Genomic DNA, 22,185 nt, shown 5'->3' with positions numbered 1-22,185 from the left:
TCACCGTTTACCGATTTGCCTAGTGACGTTTAGGCAGATCATGAAATTCCTAGGCATATCATGAAGCGCCGCCATTTCATGATTTGGCCAGTTTAGGCAGATCATGAAATTCCTAGGCGTATCATGAACCGCCGGCATATCGGTTCTGGCACTTCGCCGGCCGCTGCCGCGGCACGCTCGCTTCGCTCGCTCGGCTCGTGCGTCGTGATCACAACTAATACTAACCACTCCTCGCTTCGCTCGTCGTACCTAAATTTTTCTATATAATTAAATAGCAACTAGTGAATACTTTATTTATCAACAAAATACTAACCTCTAAAATACGGGCAGACGTGCATGGTTTTTTCACATTGTGCACAGAATCCGTTTGATTCACATAAAAGAACGGAGCTGATGTTCAAAAGCTTCTTTTGCACTTCTATTTTGAATTCAATCACTATTTTCGGTTTAAAGATCATTTTGTTGCGACGCCGACATTTTTCACGCGCTAAACAAACACGGCCGGTCAGCTGGTCACGGCCGCCATTGCATACGCAGCGCCACCAGTGGCCAAAAAAGAAACTATTTTACGATGTGCCCGGTATAGAGCTAGGAATATCGACGAATGCGTTGCTCTAATTGATCTGCCGTATTATTTCTCAGGCACATCGTGATATGCCTGGCCAACGTTTAGGCATATCATGAAATGGCGGCGTTTCACGATATGCCTAGGAATTTCGTGATCTGGCGGATTTTACGATCGGCCGCCGACATTTGTCATCCAATACATCTATAAAGGAAATTATAGCGAAATTCATTATGAAAAGGTCCCAACCCTGGTACGCGATTCAATTGTCTGAGTTTTCTCGGCTGTATAGCAAGTGTGCGCAGATGACAGCGACATACCAGAGCGGTTAGCGCATGCGTTATGTCACTCTGTCATATGATATGACGTCAACTAGAACATATTCGCTAAATATTTGGCTGCTCTTTACCATAATCTATGGATTTTCCTAGTATGCCAAAACTTAATAAAATATGTGCAAGAGAAAGACTTTGTCGAAGAAACTAAGTACAGGCACTAGCTGTTGCCCGCGACTTCGCTATGCAATTTTCAATTCAATTTTCCGGGATAAAAAGTATCCTATGTCCTTCCCAGGATGTCAAACCATCGCAATACTAAATTTGAACAGCCTAAGATGAAACTTGAAAATGTACCTAAATAGCAGGACGTTAGAAATAACACGTAGGTTATACTATACTGCTCACAAGAAAATAAGGGCCACGGAGTTTTATGGATAAAACGAAAATACTAATAAATATAATTCTTTATAACATTCCTTGCCCAAAAATGGTTTTATTAATACTATATAGCACAATACAAATACTTATCATTCAATTCAAACGTATTTTTAATTTCGTTTTACAAATCAGGCGGCCCTTATTTTCTTTTGACTAGTACATTTCAATAGACTCTGATATTTTTCTCGACATTTAAGTAGCCCTAACGTGGACACACTTAATTATATATGTCCCTGTTGATGTGATAATAATCTAAAACGAATCGAAAAAAGAATAATAGTCATATCACCAAGACCTAGGCAACCCGGTGTTCATATTAGTTGGCTAAGTGTCTACAGGATTGTCAGATTTGAAATGGACTTCAGGTACTTTTTATCTCGACATCTCCACGGAATCAAGATAAAATTTCGTGACATGCATACTTAACTATTTTTTATTTTATTTTATTTTTATTATTGTTGTAGTTTTTTAGAATAATATGGCGCTGTCCATTGGAGGTAAATTTTGCCAGTGTCTAGTAGGTTTTGCCGTTGTACGGTAAAAAAATCTAGAAAACGAAATACGAGACGTAATGGTGGATGAACGATGACAGCGCGAATTCCATTTTTATTATTATTCTTATCCATATGTCACGTCTCATGTCATGTCACGAATGTTTTCTTTCTTTCTTTCAAAACTCGAATGCTATTTTTCTCCGGAGATTCGCGCTGTCATCGTTCATCCACCATCACCTCTCATATTTCGTTTTCTAGAATTTTTTTACCGTACAACGGCAAAACAAAAACTACTAGACACTGGCAAAATTGTCCTCCAATGGACAGAGCCATATTTTTTTAAAGAAACAACAAACAACAAAACCTCGAATGTATCTTTCAGATTTTTTTAAGAATTTTCATAGGAAATTTAGTAAAATCTCGGAATGTCAATTTAACTGCTGGATCATTGCAAAAGTGATAAAAACGTCTGTTCTTCCAGCAATGTTTAGTAGTCCAATAGTACCCGTCAATTCCAATGCTGTACTCGCATCATACTGTTTACGTAACTAATGAATCAGAGGATAAATATAAGCGTTACACGGCAAGTGTAGTTCACCATAACCATATAGGATGGGGCATACATAGAATTTCGCTCGCGTCTATCCTGTAGACAGGACAACTGATATAATACATATACACCATTATGAGGGTTTTCACGGCGGCGAAATATCGCTAGATGGCGTTAGTATCGTGAGGTTGTTTGACGTTTGCTTGCGATTGGCTCATTTAGTTATTTAAGAGCGTTTATATCTGCTGAGCTGGCAACGTTGCATTTTTGTTAGTTTTTCTCGATTATTCCATAAAAATGTTTTTTTTTTTTTACTTTATTCGACTGGATGGCAAACGAGCAAGTGGGTCTCCTGATGGTAAGAGATCACCACCGCCCATAAACATCTGCAACACCTAAGATGGGATATTTCAAGTGCCAGTAATTTCACCGGCTGTCTTACTCTCCACGCCGAAACACAACAGTGCAAGCACTGCTGCTTCACGGCAGGATTAGCGAGCAAGATGGTGGTAGCAATCCGGGCGGACCTTGCACAAGAATATCGTAAATCAGCCTATACACGTCCCACTGCTGGGCAATGAATTATTATAAGAAAAAATGTATCTTACACTAGTGTCTAACCGCAGCTTCCCACGCTTAAATCATTTGAATAGCTGTTGAATTGAAATTCCAGAATTTCACTAAATTCCCGCAAAAATTCCCAAAAATGGCACGTGGTCTATATCCAATAAACAACAGTGATCTACAGCAGGGCTTCCCAAACTGTGGGGCGACGCGACATTGTCTCAGGCGCGCTGTCGATGCGACCCAGTCGAGTGAGCGTAAGTTAAGAACAAGAACAGGCCAAAAATAGATGTAGAAAAAGAAATGAGTTGCAATGTCCAAACTGACAACCTGTTACTAGGCTAGTACTAAAATTGGTAAGTATTTTTTGGGGACTAGGTTGAGCGGCGTCGTAAAAAAATGGCCAAGGCCCAAGGGTGTCACAGTACAAATAAGTTTGGGAAGCCCTGATATACAGTATCAAAAGCTTCAGCTATTCCGAACATATCGGTGTCCCAAAAAGGACGCAAGATTTCAATTTGCCGCCATTTTGTATTTTAGTGCTGGCAACCCTAAAAAAAACTTTTTGACAGCTGAATGTTTAGGGTTTGTAAAAATGGCAGGTTATACGAAAAATCAACGCGTTTTTATTATTGAACAATATTTCAAAAGAAGTTTGGCGTGTACGGTTCGAAAATTCCGTGCAAAATATGGTTGGAATATTGACTTGACTTCATCAACTGTGAGCAGAGTGATTGCAAATTTCAGGGAGAGTGGATCAATTTATGTGATGTTCATTCCACTGGTCGTCCAAAAACAAGCCGTTCAAATGGCAATGCTTTAAAAGAGGAAATTCGACGCTGCTTTGGATAAATTCAGCCGCATCTATGCAAAATGGTCATACAAAATTTTGACAAAAGACTACGTATGTGCCAGCAAAGCCTAGGAGGACATTTGCCTGACGTATTATTCCACAAATAACCCTATTTTATGTATTTCAAGATTTTATATACAAATATATTAGGTATAACGAAAAAAAATTGTGTTTTCATCAATTTCAAATCATGCGTCCTTTTTGGGACACCCTTTATTTAACGTTGACATTGCCAGGTTTTACAATAAGGCTGCCCCAGTAACCTTCTCCAGTGCGCTTATCAAACCATTAGTTAAAACTGCCGGTTATCTCAGCCAATAGAACGATTAACTGATACAGCTAACGATAGCGTGCATGGCCAATTGGTAGTTCTATTAAATTGATGATTTTTAACAAAGTCCAAATGGGTGAGTAGGGATTATTCTATTTTTACAAGGTTTTATTTAGTTTCACCTGTCCCGTTGTCTGTCTGTCTGTCTGTAGTCAAATCTTGAAAGCAAAATTCGATCAACTTCCAGTAGTCGGATTGACTTGAAATTTGGCATACTTATGTAAAACACGTCACAATAGAATAATCTAGTAGTGACATCCTGGTAGTCCAGCCAGGATCGTCTCTGCAGGACGGAACTCTTCAACGGTTAATAGCATCGACTTGAAATTTGGTATGCAAATGTAGTTTGGGTGACAATGCAAGTACAGTCAGCAAAAAAAGCTTGTATTAAAAATGAAATTTTTGATTAGGTTATTTTCAAAAAGACTTAGAAGAGAAGTCGCTGTAGTCTATAGGTTCCCATAGTAATATTGTAAATGGGAAAGTTTGTAAGTCTGTTTGTTTGTTACCTGTCACTCTCACTCTCTCAAATAATATTAGCGTCAGCGCGACAGCATGATACGTAGTTCAAATTTTGCACTTCGCAGTATACGGCCTAGCATGAGATAGCGGTTGGGAACTTGGGAATTCCTTTTCCTTGGGAAAAAGAGGAAGTTCAATAAAATTTAAACGGTGCATTGTGATTGTGGTCGTCATTGTCCCCCATGAATGGAATTAATACTTACTAGCGATTACCCGCGGCTTCGCACGCGTAAATCATTAGATACAGCGGTTGAGTTAAAATTCCGGGATTTTATTAAATTCTCGTGGGAATTCCCTAAAATTACATCGTTCGTGGTTTTCATTGACGTTAAATTAAAACGCCCATTCCAAATTTCATGACTCTAAACCCAGCGGTTATTAGTTCAAAAAAAAAAGAATAAAGAATTTCCATTTCTCATACAAAATTTAAAATTAATGTGATTTCATTCTGTTACATTGAATATGAACGAAAACTAATTATAATCATCAGCTCCCATTATAGTCGCAAAGTTTTAATTTGTTTCAGTGTGTTGTTTGTAAATTAGAACTAAACTACTTTTGTATGAAAATGTGATCAGCGGCGAGCGTACTGGCGACTCTTAAGTTGAACATTAATTAAGCTCCAGTTAGTGCCACCGGCCCCGCGACCTCACGCGCCATCTGCTGAACCGGACCAGTCATGGATCTATTACGCGACCAACACAGTGGAACTTATGAAGCCTTTTTAGGCACTGTTATATGGCAAGTTAATATGTCCTTTGTTACTTAAACCGGCCAAGATCATGTCTGGCCATTCATGCTCAGTGTAAGGTTTCGTAGCCGTTATTAAAAAAAGAAAGCTAGGGAGGAGCACACTTACAATGATCAAATCGGGTCCAGCAAGGATAGGACGTGAAAAAGTTTGACAGCAAAGAGAGTGTATGTCCTTACGTCCTTTTGTTGAGAAGCACAGTTTTTCGGCAATAACTCAAAAACAGTACATCTGATCATGTTGAAACCAATACTGGTTGAAATTATTTATTATTTTATTACCTTTGTTTTTTTTTCATGTTTTTTGAACATACGGTTGGCAAGATAAGGGGGACAAAATTATTTACAAATATTCACCTAAACAAAAAAAAAAACAACTTAGGGGCTATTTCACCATCCATTGATTAGTGTTAACTGACGGTTAAATGTGATGCCGTCTCCGTCTATTCGAACAAAACAAATAGATACGGCATCACATTTAACCGTCGCTTAACACTAATCAATGACCTGTCGTAATATGTGCCACAAGTTGATTTTTGCTGAAAATAAATAAATAAATAAATATCACAGGACAATTCACACCAATTGACCTAGTCCCAAAGTAAGCTTAGCAAAGCTTGTGTTATGGGTACTAAGCAACGGATAAATATAATTATATAGATAGATACATACTTAAATACATAGTAAACACCCAATACCCGAGAACAAACATTCGTATTTTTCATACAAATATCTGCCCCGACACGGGAATCGAACCCGGGACCTCAAGCTTCGTAGTCAGGTTCTCTAACCACTAGGCCATCTGGTCGTCAAATGGCGGAAGATTGTCGGGATCACAAAATGACCATAAATAAAGGGACACTTGACTGACACAAATTGACCTGATCCCAAAGAAGCAAATCTTGTATCATGGATAACCTTCTTCTTCTTTGCTCCTTTTTCTTCTTAACCTTCGTATTAAGATTTTCTAACCACTCGGTCGGCTATCCGGTCATCCAGTCGTATAGATTTTTAAAGATCGAGCGAACGCAAAGCATTACTGTTTCTTAGACAATAATGCTTTAATTTTGTATGACAGTGAATGTTTGAAAATTATCAGCAAGATTAAAAAATCTCATTTTCGTTATTATTATAACCGTGCTAAGCCGGAGCGGGCGACAAGTTTTATCGTAAGTTTTCTAAGTTAACGATTTAACCGTGGTTTAACTTCCAGTCACTCGTGCCACCAGCTCAATCTAAGGCCATCTGCTTCGCTAAACTGTACTGCATTTACGCTTACTAACAGAATGAGAACAAGTGATTTTCTAGTTTAATGGCGCGGTTATTGCGACTACATTGAATTATTTAAAATCGTTTCTTGGCATTATGGTATTTTTTTTTAGGATTCCGTACCTCAGTCGGACAAAACGGACCCTTATAAAATCAATGCGTGTCTTGTAGGATTCTTCTCAACTGCGGTTTTTCCGAACCAGTGGTAATTTTTTTTAGTAAGTGCTAGTTATGTAATAACATAATTTATGCTATATTATATATGAGAGTTAGAAACGCCTCGCCTGGAGGTCAATCATTACAAACCAGCCTATATAACCCACTGCTGGGCACAGGCCTTCTCTCAGAATGAGACATTGAGTTTATCGATACAGAAAGTCTTTACCTGTTTATAAAATTTACCCCTAAATTCCGATTTCTCCCAGCAAGAATAGGTAGTATCATTTCGTCTAAAAACCAGCTGGTCTAAGTAGCAAGTGGTCTAAGCAACAATTGGTCTAAGTAGCAAGTGGTCTAAAAAGCAACTGGTCTTAACCAGTTTTTGTCGAAAACTTGAAAAAGCAGAGGTAGGTTAGAAAATACAAACTGAACTATGAGATGCACAGAAAAACCAGAAAAATAAGACCAGCGCTGGGAAACGAACCCAGGTCCTCGGCATTCCGTGCCACGTGCTATACCGCTACACCACCGCTGGACAACGGTACAGACACGAATTTCTCCTATGCACCATATATCTCAGCCTGTTTGTTTCTTATTTAGTCACTAAGCAGCGACAATAGCGACATCTATGCTGTAGCACTCATCGAGAAACTTTCAGCACTCCATTGGAACTAACCGCTCGCCCGGACAAGAGATATCGTTATTAAGCAATCAAATTAAGATTGGTTTTTGGAATCTTTTTGTATTTTCGATATGGGTTTTACGGGATGACCGTAAAAGTAACAAAAATTTGGAATTGAAATAAAAAATACAAAAAGATTCCAAAAACCAATCTTAATTAGAGGTAGGTTAGGTTAGTTGCGTCAAGGCGCGAAGCGCCTCAGCCACGCGGACGGAGCTCCGTCGACTTTGAGTCAAAGAATTTTAGACCACTTGATAAATAGACAAGTTGCTACTTAGACCAGTTGCTTCTTAGACCACTTGTTACTTAGACCAATTGCTAATTTGCTACGTAGACCAGCTGCTTTTAAGACGAAATGATACCTACTAACCCCAAAAATATAGCTAAGAAATAGAACGTACCGTAGTATAAACAATACTAGCAGGCAAGTCGATTACCTAATCTAGTTGTTCATCATTCTTGCTAATGAATTGAAATGGGCCAAGTTGGGAGACAACGCATCCTGTTTTAGTCATTTGTATGATGTCATACAAACAACAACACTAGAGAATAGCGCATCGTGAAGCGAATACAAAAACGTGTGAATTTCTTAATTCGTTTATCCTTACTAATATTACAAATGCGAAGTAGCTCTGCCTGTTAGCTATTCACGCTTAAACTGGTGAAATAACTGGCACTTGAGGTATTCCATCTTAGGCCTCTAGGTTGGCAACGCATCTGCAATACCCTGGTGTTGCAGTTGTCTATGGGCGGTGGTGATCTCTTACCATCAGGAGACCCACTTGCTCGTTTGCCATCCAGTCGAATAAAAAAAAATAAAAAATAAAAATAAAAAAAACTGGTAAACTTTTAGATGAAAATTAGATAGTTTGAAGAAAAACATCGTGAGGAAACCTGAGGCCGTATTGTCTAACGCGGTGAAGTTTCCAATTGCATTCGCCATCTCTTTCTACCCCCGTGTACACCGTGGGACAGAAAGAAGTGGTGAAAACGATTGTGAATACCTACGTCACAACAATTTATACCCCTCTTAACACCCCCCCTCCCTGTCACACGTATTGCTATTATTTTATTATTATTATTTTGTTCTTGTGGCACAAACCGTTTGACCCCACCCCCCTATTTGTGTGACGAACTTTATGGATGATCCCTAATAAGACAATAAGGCCTCTGGACACACCATGTGAAGAGACCTAATGGTGTGTGTAAAGTTCCCAATCCGCATGGTACCGCATGAGACCGACCGGCCAAGCCCGCTCATTCTGAGAGAAGCTCCCATTCCGCGTGGCTGAGGCGCTTCGCACCTTGACGCAACTCAACTTAACCTAACCTACCTCTGCTTTTCAAGTTTTAGACAAAAACAGGTTAGGACCAGTTGCTTTTTAAACCACTTGCTACTTAGACCAGTTGCTTCTTAAACCACTGGCTACTTAGATCATTTGCTTTTTAGACCAGTTGTTACTTAGACCAGCTGCTTTTAAGACCAGTTGTTACTTAGACCAGCTGCTTTTAAGACCAGTTGTTACTTAGACCAGCTGCTTTTTAGACCAGTTGTTACTTAGACCAGCTGCGTTTTAGACCAGTTGTTACTTAGACCAGTTGTTACTTAGACCAGCTGCGTTTTAGACCAGTTGTTACTTAGACCAGCTGCTTTTTTAGACGAAATGATACTAGCCCGATGATGTGTGCCACGTTTGTGATTCCTTATTGACTAAATTACCCAATCGCAAGCAAGACTTTAACGTCAGACCTCACGATACCGCCATCTAGCGATATTTCACCAGTGAAAACCCGCATTACCATGTCGCACATCTTGAAAGGGCATCATAATTAAAACAACATTTTAATTTAGACCTCTCAGAAATTAGATGTAGGTCTAAATTAAAATGTAGTAGGTATTATTTTGAGTTAAAATTAATACCGCTTTCGATCTGTGCGATGTTTTTTTTTAACACTATCACACTATCACGAAGTTAGCGTGACAGAAGACACAAAGTACACCTCCGTCATAATTTTTTTATAGGTTAAAAAGAACGACCCTTTTACAATAACTGGTCGCACTATCAAATTCAAGGCTTAATCAAAATATCGTCCTATTTCCTTTGAGCAAGGTCCAATATAGAGCACGTTTAAAATCAAACACGACAGATAAAGATGGCCGATAACTCTGCTGAGTATTACCGACTATTATAATATACTGCGAAGCCATAAAAAACTAAACTGTAGTTTTTTAAGTTCAGTTCAATGAAGCATGTTTTTGTTTCAAGGTCATGTTAACTTGTAAATTCTATAACCTCGTTTTTTAGGGTTCCGGAGCCAAAATGGCAAAAACGGAACCCTTATAGTTTCGCCATGTCAGTCTGTCTGTCTGTCCGTCCGCGGCTTTGGTCAGGGACTATCAATGCTAGAAAGCTATAATTTTGCACGGATATATTATGTAAACTATGCCGACAAAATGGTACAATAAAAAATTCAAAATGAATTTTTTTTAGAGTACTGTCACCAGCATTAATATCTGCCACAGCGGAGCGGGCAAAAATATCTGACACGTCCTTCCGGACCTAGAAATAGTCGTATCAGATATTTATGCACGCTTGTTGTGTCAGATATTGGTGCTGGTGACTGTACCTCCCATAGACGTAAAGTTTTTTTTTTTCTCATCCAACCCTATAGAGTGGGGTATCGTTGGATAGGTCTTTTAAAACCAATTAAGTGCAAATATTCATTAAAATCGAGCGTCCCGACCGGTGGGTGGAAAAATTTGAAAAAAATCAGGATGGTAGTAAGTATATCAAACTTACAAGGAAAACTATAACGGCTAAGTTTGTTTGAGAATTATTAGTAGTTTAAGAGTAAATAGCAGCCTAAGGTATAAAATATACCTACACTTGGAAGATTCCGTATAAAATACGAAATCCTTAGAAAAATATTACTTGATTTTTTCGTAATGGCTTTTGCCTCGTTCAGCGCTAGAACATGGTTCGATATTTTAGCGTCTTAGTATTTCCTTTTCCATACATTCTTTACGAAGTAGATTGGAAGGAGACAGAAACAAATAGAATAAAATGGCTGAGCTCTAAAGTCTCAGTCAGCGAATCCCATGTGTTACGAAAATCGAAGGATTACGTCCATCAATGGAATGAAAACCTTTCGAGATTTCTTCGGATCAGCAAGCGCAGCGTGGGACCAACGAAATAGACGGATGACACACTGTGATTGGTATCACAATCGTTTTTACCATTTCATTCTGTCACATGTCACAAGCCGAGGGTAGAAAGAGATGTAGACCTTTTGAACGCCACGGTCGGCCACAGACGACAAAAACATTTTCGGATAACCTAACCAAAAAAAAGTTGGAAAACCCCCGACTTTATCACTTCAAAGTTCAATATCTCAAAAACGGCTGAACCGATTTTGATAAAACATGTCTAAGAACCATCGCTAGAAAACCTGCTTTCAATAAAAAGAAACCGCATTCAAATCGGTCCACCCGTTTAAGAGCTACGGTGCCACAGACAGACATACACACACATCGCCGCGAAGTGTATGCGATTCGTACAAAAGGTGTCAACGAGACCCTATCCGTTATGGTTATGGTATACATATTACGGGTATACTCTACGGAATCCTTCAGGTACTCTACGCGCCAGTCCGACTCGCACTTGGCTATTTTTTACTGGCGTGCCGTGAAAGGTTGATGAACGAAAAGTGTGCCGTTAAAACCAAACGATTGAAAACGCCTGGTCTACTGGATTGCATATTCATTTGCAACTTTCCAAGACAATACACGATCATACTTCTCAAAATCGCATTCGCAACCGTATTCGTAACAATAAACTGTGCCGTGTGAGTTTCTTACACTTACAATGTCCAAATTACATGCGCCCGCGCCGGCCTTCGCGTTTTGAAATTGATTACATTTGCACATTGCCCAACGGTTAGTTAACACTTTTAGACTTAGTCGTAAAAGGTTCTAACTGCACTCTAGTTTTTAGACTCTATACAGGCATAATTAGGATTAACTTTAGAAATTGCTAATGAATGATGCATGGAACTGTTTTTTTTTAATTAGAAGTTTGGTAATGAGACTTTGGTTACGGTAATTACGAGGAGTTAAAAAGTATCCTGATACCGATCGCAGTGAGCCTGGTTACCAGAAAAAGTTTTAAAAAACTAGTTTCGATACTTTTGGTACTTTCCATAAAGATTGTAATCTCCAAACCCCGACGTAAACAGAGGGGTGCAGTTTGACGCTGTCTGTCTGTGGCTTACAAACGGATGAAACAATTTCGATGCGGTTTTCAAGTAAAAGCTAGTTTATTAAATTATATTATAACGGATAACTCACGTCTTAAACCGAGTTTAGCTCGACATGTTTCGGGCTATTTCGTAGCCCTTCCTCTCAGGAGCACGCGACTCGGCGACTGCCACAACACGCACACCGTTATAATATCATTTAATATGAGTGAGTCTCTCGGTAGTTTCATGTTCATAAAAGCTAGTTTCCTTGCGGTGGTTCTTAGCTATGTTTCATTAAAATCGATTCAGCCGTGTTTGAGATATTGAAAGTATTCGAGTTTTTTAGGACCCGTTGTTTGATCAGTAGTTTAACAAACTAATAGTTAAAATGTATGGCAAAAATAACAATAGTTAACGTATTTCAAAGGAAATTTGACTATTACTATCTTTAACTACTTACTGATCAAACAACGGCCCCTTATTTAAGCACCTTTAAAATCTAGCAGTTTTTGAATTTAGAATTTAGAATTTATTTATTTGTCAAAACATAGGTTTATACAGGTTTTAGGTTTACATTAATTTGTTTCACTATGCTTTGCCTAGCGGCGTACAAATAGCGTGCAATAGTTATAGCATGCAGCATGCTCACTTATCACAATAAATACAATGTCAAAGTTACAAAAACAAAGAATTACAATTTCTATATCAAAATTGATTTATAGACGTCGCGCTGTCATCGTTCATCCACCATTACCTCTCATATTTCGTTTTCTAGATTTTTTTTACCGTACAACGGCAAAACCTACTAGACACTGGCAAAATTGTCCTCCAATGGACAGACCCATATTTTTCTAAAAAACCAACCAACCTATATCAAAATTAAATGCCATTATAATTATATTTGTTATTAGTTTATGTCAGTCAAGTATTCATGTATCGAATAATAAGTTTTATTTACGAGCAAATTAAATAATGAACATTTTTAACAATTTGTCATCAGTAATAGAGAGATTTGAGAGTTTAGTTTCTCATTATCATTTAATGACAATGTCGAGGGTTTTACAAGTTTTCTAAGTTTTATAAGGTGAACTTCCTGACCCCGCTTGAACTGTACGTTTGTCTTAACGGCCTGATCTGGGAAACATGTGCGTTCAAGCGCGCCAAGTCATTGTGCGACTACCCGCCGTGACGCTAGGGCGACCACGATGATGGGACAAAATGAGAAGTCCTTTTATTCATTTATTTATCTACACCCATATAGTAAATCCTCAATTATGCGTTCAAAAACCATAGGTAATGACCAGCATTACGACATTGGATTCTATTATGAACACGGCTGTATCGTAATGGTCATTACGATACAGAAATCTGTATCGTGATGAGATTTCATACATCATTACAGCACGGGGGGGGGGGGCGTCCACGTGGCGCCATTTCACGATATGCCTAGGAATTTCGTGATCTGGCGGATTTTACGATTGGCCGCCGACTGGATATGGGGTAATATTCACGCCGTAAGTAATAAGGGTTTATTTTGTTTTTTAGTGACGACTTTGAGATTTTTTCCATCGAACGAGCTGCAAGTAATCGTGTTTCCACAGTGTATGATTTATAGAGCAAATCCTCAAATATCTTAACTCAATCACAATTAGTGATAGATTATGTTTGAGTTTCTCAGTATTCGTTAATATTACATAAATTAATGGCACTTGAGGTATCCCATCTTCGGCCTCTAGGTTGGCAACGCATCTGCAATGCCCCTGGTGTTGCAGATGTTTATGGGCGGTGGTGATCTCTTACCATCAGGAGACCCACTTGCTCGTTGGCCATCCAGTCAAATAAAAAAAAAAAAATCGCATTTTATCATCAAGATTGGGAAAGAATGCACAATAGAATCAAATTCACCAATTGTGTAGAGTTAAGGTAAACAACTATACACTATTCATTACCATAAATTCTTATTCATTACCATAACAATTTTTAAGCTAGCTAGCTCAGTTGTCTATTATACTATAAAACATGGATGCACAGACTGCGGCCCGCGGGCCGTGAGTGTGGCCCGCTGTAGATATACATGCGGCCCGCCCGCAACCTAATAGAGATAAAGAAACCTAGCAAAATTATGGTAATTTCAGTAGTGTTTATTTGCTGCGGCCCACCTTAAGCGCATAACGTTACAAACTGGCCCCTGCAGGGCTACTATAAAACTCGAAACTAGAAGTTCGTGTCGTGCGGTCCCTCTCGCTCTCGTATTAAATAGTGTAAGTGTCAGAGGGACCGCAGGACACGAACTTCGAGTTTCGTAGTAGCCCTGCTGGTCCTGACCTGACAAGTCTGTGCATCCCTGCTATAAAAATATTTAGGACAATTCCGCGCAAATTGCAAACTCATGGTAGCAACTGTTGACCGCACCCACGTACTATTGATTTAATAATTCAATTCGGTCCACTAAGGATGGTACTGTGGTACAAGTCGGTACAACGGAACTAGAACAAGCACCGACAGACTAACTGGCGCACTCAGAGACAGTTAACTGGCACTTAACTCGAGGCATAACGACGCCTGATATGTAAAAGCGAGCACATGGAACAGTAATGTAGATAATGATATTACAATGATAATACGAGTACGACATTGTTAGGTAAATAGGTAATGAAATGAGGGCTATCGTTTTTTGTCTCACTAGATGGCGCACTGTTACGTGAGGTTTTTAAGTATGGCTTTCAAAGTCTGTTATTACGGGCGTAAAGACAAACAGCCTTATTCATAAAAAAACCTTAATCGAGGTTTGATCGGTCTGTTACTTAGCAGACTGATTAAGCTTAATAGACGGTTGTCAAGAAGTATGATTCATAAACACTTGCTAGCAGTCTGCTAGTTGTTGAGCTGCTGATAGACGGATTAGACGCGTTATGTGGCCACCTTGACAAATCAAAGACAAAAAATGGCCTAATCGATAATTAAAAAAAAAAATTGACAGCAGTGACAGCAAATTAGCAGGAAAAAAAATAAAAAGCGAGATGTTTGTTTTCCCGCCATTTTCCGATCCGCATGTTTATGTTGTGTAAAAAGCCATAATTATGTTAATCATCCTATTTCTTTTTCATATTTATTGTTAATTTATTGTTGCTAATTTAGAAGATTTTAAATACAAATTCCTGAAAATAAATTTTCCAGTTTTTTTTTTTTTAATCTTTGCGTAGCCCTGCCTTCACTATAAATATCTTCGGTATGGTTTTTTGCTCTTGTCAAAGTCAGCTGTTCATACTTGTGGCGGCCATTTTGTGACTTAGCAGGGAGATAAAGGAGGGTCTACGGTCCTCTAACTTTAGCAGAGCCTTGATCGACTGATTAGCGCTAACAGACGTTTATGAATCACGTTTTTTAGCATCGGGCCTTCAAGGAGCCTTCAAGGAAGCTCTAACTTTTTATGAATAAGGCTGAAAGTTTAGATTAAAATCATATTTAATACACCTTAAAACCGTACCATAAAAATATCGAGCATGCCAGTGTTGCAGTACTTGCAGTCCCCGTTTTGTTCGGAAAAAAGGGAGGACAAAGTTTCCGAAGACAAAACTGTCTCAAAACAGAGACATTCATTGCCCCGGAACGCATATTTGCCATAATTAATTTCAGATATTCAGACAAAATGATTCTAATTATAAATAAACCCGCGTAAATCACCCAAAAACTATGAGATTTGACATTTCGGAGACCTCACGCTACACTAGCGCCTCTAGTGGCGAATTCATACGCGATAGATGATACCACGCGCGAGTCAGGAACGTACATGAGCGCATACATGACGCGACGGCGACGGTTGGTTAGGAAATAGGGTTGCCAACTTTTTTTACAAGAAACAAAGTATATTTACGTCTGAGAAGGGAAATAAACAGTATTTTAGAAAAATGAACAGTATTTTCTTCTTTTCATGTTTTAAAGACAAATTTTTGGGTGCTTCTCGCACAAGTTATAAATTTAGTTTCATTTTTAAAAGCCTCACAGACCACGTCAGTATCAAAACTAAATTTTTATTAAATTAACATTAGCAGATTCATCTGAACCACCACTATTGTGACTATATATGCTGCAGGTACTGACTAACCCCCTTATTCATAAAACCTAACAAGCCTATGTTAACTAACAAATGCTTTGTCCCTTTCTAACAAATACAAATGTCGAAGTGACAGATAAGGACAAACGAATTTTAGCGGCATTTTAACTGAAATAGGTTTGATTGTCGTTTATGAATAAGGGGGTTAGTGTGTGCTAGTGTTAGGCGATGTTGATGCTGAAAACAGTATTTTACATACTTTATTTTAGTGCAACAGTAAAAAGTATAATGTAGTGAAAAACAGTATAATACTGTTATTAACAGTATAGTTGATAACTTTGAACATGAAACTACCGTGAGACTCACTCATATTAAATATAATGACCCGGATAACTCACGTCTTAAATCGAGTTTAGCTCGACATGTTTCGGGCTAATCCGTAGCCCTTCGTCTTCGGAGCAACGCGACTCAGCGGCTGCTGCAACACGCGCACGTGAGTTATCCGGGTCATTATATTTAATATAGTTGATAACCCTGTTAGGAAACGTCCCAGTGGGCATAGTCTTCTAGTTATCGATAGAAATAATATATTTTTGCCTGACGCGCTGCTGGTACGGTCATGGTATGGCATGGTTAACGAGTAACACACAAACACACACACATTTGGCATTTAAAACATTTAAAAACATAAAGAATAGATAACTTCATTATAGCTAACATGGAAGAGTTTTTAGATCATTTTTACAAATGGAAAAAAAACTACATAGTCTAATTAATTCTTAGCATGTTTATTGTCAATTAAAACTATTGCGTGACTACCTACCGCACGAAGTTGTTTAACATTACCTGGGAAAAAGAATTTACGTGACTTGACTAAAATACTTAATAACAATGTAAAATTTAATAATTAATGTTTACGCTCATCGAACAATAGGTATATATTTCATCCCAGCCTATTATACGTCCCACTGCAGGGCACAGGCCTCCTCTCGGAATGAGAGGGCTTGGTCAGTAGTTCCCACGCGGGCCCAGTGCGGATTGGGAACTTCACACGCACCGTTGAATATATATTTATAAAAACGTTTTTAATTGATGTGCGTTAGTTCATTGTCATGTATGTTAGACTTGGACAACAACTATTAAAAAAAAAAATGTGTACACACACGCAAATCGCATAAAATCGCAATTTGCGCGCCGCAAAAATAATTTTCTTTAATAAGAAGATAAATGTGCTTTCCAACGGCAGTCAGACAAAATCATAATAATTAAATTGATGAAGAAAAAAAAAAAAATGCTAAAAAGATATGATTCCGGCCAGGATCGAACTGGCGGCCTTCTGCGTGTAAAGCAGATGTGATAACCACTACACCACGGAACCAGTTGAAGCACCGCGCGAAATTTACAATCATTATGTAATACTCTTAGGTAAATTTGTTTAATCACATGTTTGTGATATAAAGGTGCAATTAATTCATGTTTTTGACCATAATGCATGCCCTGATAATTCGTGTACTGTTAACAAATTAAATTAAATGGTGGCACGAATTATAAAGGCGTAGGTAGTACATTCTGAGACCTAAAATAACCGCACCAATATAATAGTAGATTATTGTCGTGGCCTGGAAGTAGGCAATTGCTGGCTGAGTATGAGTATTAAACGGACGAGCTTGCGAGTCCGTTTAACTAATACGAAGCCAGCAATTGCTATTCCAGCCGAGACTAATATAAAGCTTTTCTCAAAAATGGTGAATAATTCTGAAATAGAATAAACTTTTTCTCAAAATATATTATAAAATTTAATGTTATTCCAATATTTTTCTTATGCTTTCCCGCCTTTTTCATTAAAAATAAACTGTAGGTGTATTTTTCCACCGAAAACAACACAAGCTATTTCAGACCCAATAGAAAAAGTCCGGAGTTCCAACAAAATATCTGATACCGGCGACTTGGCTGTATACGACTTGTGCCAACATTTCCATGGCCTTTTTAACTTTAAAAAAAAATGTGACTGATTGCAGGCGCGCTAATTCATTATTATCGAGCTAGCGCGCCTGCAATCTTTTTAACTTTTTAATTTTTCGCTGACCATAAACTATGCACTTCACCTTCTGATATGTAAAGAATAATGTCAACTTTAACGGACATTTTTGAGAAAAATACAATATAGAGTTTGAAGTTCAAATTACAATAAGTCCTTTATAAAGGACACTGGGCGTTTTAGGAGGATACTTGTATGAAATAACCAATATAAATTACACATAAATATAATACTACAAAAAATTAAATACACTATAGCATAATTATAAGTGCCATAATCAGATAATTCTTAATGTAATTAGGTCTAGAAAAAGGTGTTAACTCTCCGTCGAGTTTCTTTCGCGTAATCGCGCTAGTCATTACCACCGCTCACGTGAAAGTGATAGCTTTTATCTCGGCTGTTAATTCATGGTTCATGGATGACTAGATGGAGATTGGAGATAAGCTGAACAGTTGGGTCGCGATGACTTTTTAACTTTTTCGTTGTATTATTTCAAACTTTATGGAGTTTTAAACCAAAAATTTGCATTTAGTGTATGTGTGTCAAGATGTAGACCAATGTAGACACCTCAGGTAGACACACAAAATTTGAAGGCAACTGACAGTTGTCAGCATGTGTCATTATATACATAAGTTAAATATAGCTTATGCACAGTACTATAATTCATTTTCTTTAGCATTAGAAAAAGGGTAAACAATTTTGATGAGTCTTTTTATTGAATAACGTTTTAAAAAAACAATAACTATTACTTATGATACCAAAAGCATGTAAATGATCATACCTATATCCTTGTTAATTGTTACATATTTGCTGTGACTTATTTTTCAAAAGTGTTTTTCAATAAAAATATGTCAAGATCGCTTACCTTCTTTCTAATGCTAAAAAAACGAAGTATAGTGCGAAATATGACAGAACTTGATAAGGGTATCGCCAAGGTGGGATTGCCGTCCCCCCTAGAGAATCGAAAATTGACTTCATTTTTGGGCCCAAAGTTTTCACTTGCTTCATAAGCTCCTGATTGTTCATACTTTTTCCATCCATACATACCACTACAAGTTTCTCCCCCCTTGATCATGGCTGACAAGCCCTTGGAACTTAGTTATACAATACAATACAATAACTCTTTATTGAACACTAACCTATAGTATATAGAGATACAGAAAACACAGGTATATAGAGATTTTCCAAGGTAAGCAATAGGAGGCCTTATTGCTGCAATTTACAAAACAGAAGTAAGAAATAAAGTTAGCAAGTTGTGCAATATACAGTAGATGGTATACTAAGGATGAAAACGCGACTATCCTGCAAGCATCTTCTGGCCCACTCACTCACTTTTTGTATAAAACAGTACAACAAGCAAGAACAGCACAGCATTAACAATCAGACCAATTTTTTTCTAATAAACTTCAATACATAACAAAAATATCCTAGATATCAAGCAATAAGGAACTTGCGTCATATCTTATAACATCTAAGCTGAATGTCACTGGACGGGCTTCTTAAGTAACAGTAAGACTCGACTTAACTATTATGTCATAGCTACTTACCATTACATATATTTGGTTGAGGCATGCACTCCATAGGCAAGACAGAACTACCAACAGAGTGCAATGGAAGCAATGGGAAGAGCCCTGTGCCTAAGACACACCAAACTAAGAGATATTTTATAACATAGCATACATAGAAAAATGGTTTAAGAAAATTACCAGATTAGAATAAAAGGGATATATATTTTTTTTTATCAAACAGCTGTGATCACCGCCTCCAATGGACACCTACAGCATTATTAGGACTGCGGGTGCGTTGCCGGCCTAAACTAAATAATATTATTATATATATCTTGTGGAACGAAATGGAGGAGGCCTTTACCCGTTGAGGGTCCATATTGAATTGGTTTTTAACTAATTGCTATTTAGTATGAAATGAAAAGTTATGTAATTTTTTAATGTATATGTAATAATTTGTATAATGAAATGATTGATTTGAATATGTAATGCAAGCACTTATTATTATAAATGATGATGATTGATTCTATATATAATACTACAAAAAAGGGTTAGGGGGATATAGGGATTCTCAGCATTTGGTGCCAAGAACTTAACAGTTGGGTTTTCTTTAAGTAGGCAGTTTTCACTACAAAGCGGGAAAATGCTGCTACTGGTTACGAGTGTAGCATGCAGCAATATGTGGTTGCGAATATGTAAATTGAGTGAGAGTAATGTTTTTTTTTCATTCATTGAAATTTATAATTAATAAATTAAAAGGGCGGCGGGGAGCTGGCACTGCCAAGAGCGTAGTCAGCGGTGTCGGCAATTTTTGAAAAAATATTAGTTTTCTTTTACAAATATACAATTTTACTCGCAAATGTGATGAAAAACATTGTATGTCACACGGGCGGTACTAGAATTACGAACATCGACTCATTAAAGGCTCTTCGACTTCGACTTTGGGCTTCTAATAGACTCTCGTTCGTAATTCCTTATTTACCACCCTTAAGACACAATGTACTATTGTTGATAAGGTGCTTGTCACATTTTGATCAACATAGTTAAGTTAGAACAGCCCAGCGAATAACCAATACTTGCTTTAAAATACTTAATTAATTCTACTTATGCATAAGTGAAAAAATCCACATTCTTCAACTCATATAATTCCAAGTTCCAATTTTAAAAATAGAAGTAAATAAAGATAGCCTTGAAATTTGTATGGATTGGTGCCGCTGTGCTAAGTAGGTATGTAAAATAAATATCAAATAATAAATATCATGGAACACTTGACACCAATTGACCTAGTCCCAAACTAAGCAAATCCTGTACTATGGATACTAGGCAACAGATAAACATACTTATTTATATAAATTATTTTAATACATATTAAAAATCCAAGAACTCAGAACAAACATTTGTATTATTCATACAAATATCTGCCCCGGCCGGATATTGAACAGGGACCTTAGGCTTCATAGTCAGGTTCTCTAACCACTTGGCTGTGGCTGTCCGATGAAGTCCGATCATCAAAGTAAAAAAAAGTTAACACAATTCTGGATTGATGGATGATTTTTAATTTTTTTGATACATTAATTGGGTAGTTATCAAAACCCATAGGTTGCACTTATGAAATAAATGAATTTATACAAACATCCAAAAAGCTCATGCATGTTCTAAATTAATTTGTGTGACAAGTGTAGGGGAGTGCTATAAAGGCCTAAAAATATGAATTTAAACATGGGCTGAGCAGTTGAGTGTGACAGGGTAGTAATTTTGCAATAAAAACAGGTACTGGCATATTATCTTATCTGTTCATATTTAATGCTGCTTAATACCAAAGTACATAATTTGATTTTTATCAGTGTTTTTGTCACTGACTTTGATAACTTCTGATAACAGCATTAAAATAATCTTGTATTGATTGAACGAAATTTATTTGTTGAAAAAGAAGTAAAGTTGAAAGTGAAGTTGAAAATCATTAAATTTTTTAAATTTTTTTTTAGGTACTCAATATTTTCGCCATTTTGAAAATCCCTCCATTAGTTTTTTTTAATCCCGTCTCACGAGGCCAAGGTTTAATTACATTCAGCCACTGAGAATCGAGAGATCGCAACACATTTGAATACAATCGATAAAGAATGTGACACAAGGTCGTGCTTTTATACCTAAGAGGACTCTAATTAGGTGAAAAGGTCAACACATACATACATGGCATTATTACGAGAACAACAATGATATCAGCGGCAATTTAATAATTTAGTGAGTCACCGGCTGCATGAATTGGAGCACTGAGGCCCGGGCGAGTCCCGCAACAATAAAAACGAACTAGAAAAAGTTTCATTTTCATAACTTACGATAGAAAGTTAGAAAGTATAAACAATGTTTGATAGTTGTAAACAACGCGTGACGGAGCAATAATTGATACAGTGCTAATTTTCATATGGAATGCAGTGAAAATTACCTTGTCCAAACATTTCAATTCCTCGGTCGGGTAAACTGTTTTCTCACACCTCGCGCAAGTTTTATTCATTTTGAATGTACTTTACACACGAAAACACAAACACTGTTTAGGTAACACTGATATTTCACAGAGCAACACAAATTTAACACGTTTCACGAACTTTTGAATTGACTTGTATCAAAAAACACTCACGAGCACGAAATATCGTAGCATCCCCGAGCGCGCATGACAAAAAATGATAAATGGCGGCGATTAGTGTTGCCCACGTACTAAAAATTTCTACCAAATTATAATATCCAGTACATTTTCTACTAGTTAAATAAATAGTAGGTTGTACAACGAGTGCATAAAGCGCACCATTGTACTCGTGTTAGTTTTACTTCGTGCATGATGGCCGTTTCTGTTATCTTATTTAATAGACGACCGGATGGCCAAGTGGTTAGAGAACCTG

At 37.5% G+C, this 22,185-nt stretch overlaps 1 protein-coding gene and 1 non-coding gene across 3 annotated transcripts in view; both read right to left on the bottom strand.

Moving 5' to 3' along the window:
- The window catches only part of Lasp (LIM and SH3 domain protein Lasp), a 44,302-nt gene extending 22,318 nt beyond the window's left edge, over positions 1 to 21,984 (bottom strand). The window contains exon 1 of one of the 2 annotated variants that reach the window (XM_074108938.1): positions 21,735 to 21,984. In XM_074108938.1, coding sequence (XP_073965039.1) covers positions 21,735 to 21,803 — 69 coding nt within the window. In that variant the 5' untranslated portion in view covers positions 21,804 to 21,984. The remainder of the gene's footprint in view (positions 1 to 21,734) is intronic. The other variant, XM_074108939.1, reaches the window with a different exon arrangement.
- TRNAV-UAC (transfer RNA valine (anticodon UAC)) lies at positions 17,054 to 17,126 on the bottom strand. Its single transcript has one exon. It is a non-coding gene; the product is annotated as a tRNA-Val (tRNA).
- Positions 21,985 to 22,185: the final 201 nt, after the last annotated feature.

This window comes from Choristoneura fumiferana, chromosome 27 (assembly GCF_025370935.1).
Source record: "Choristoneura fumiferana chromosome 27, NRCan_CFum_1, whole genome shotgun sequence".
Lineage (NCBI taxonomy): Eukaryota > Metazoa > Arthropoda > Insecta > Lepidoptera > Tortricidae > Choristoneura > Choristoneura fumiferana.
The sequence above is the reverse complement of the archived record's forward strand: the minus strand, read 5'-3'. Positions and strand labels throughout refer to the sequence as shown.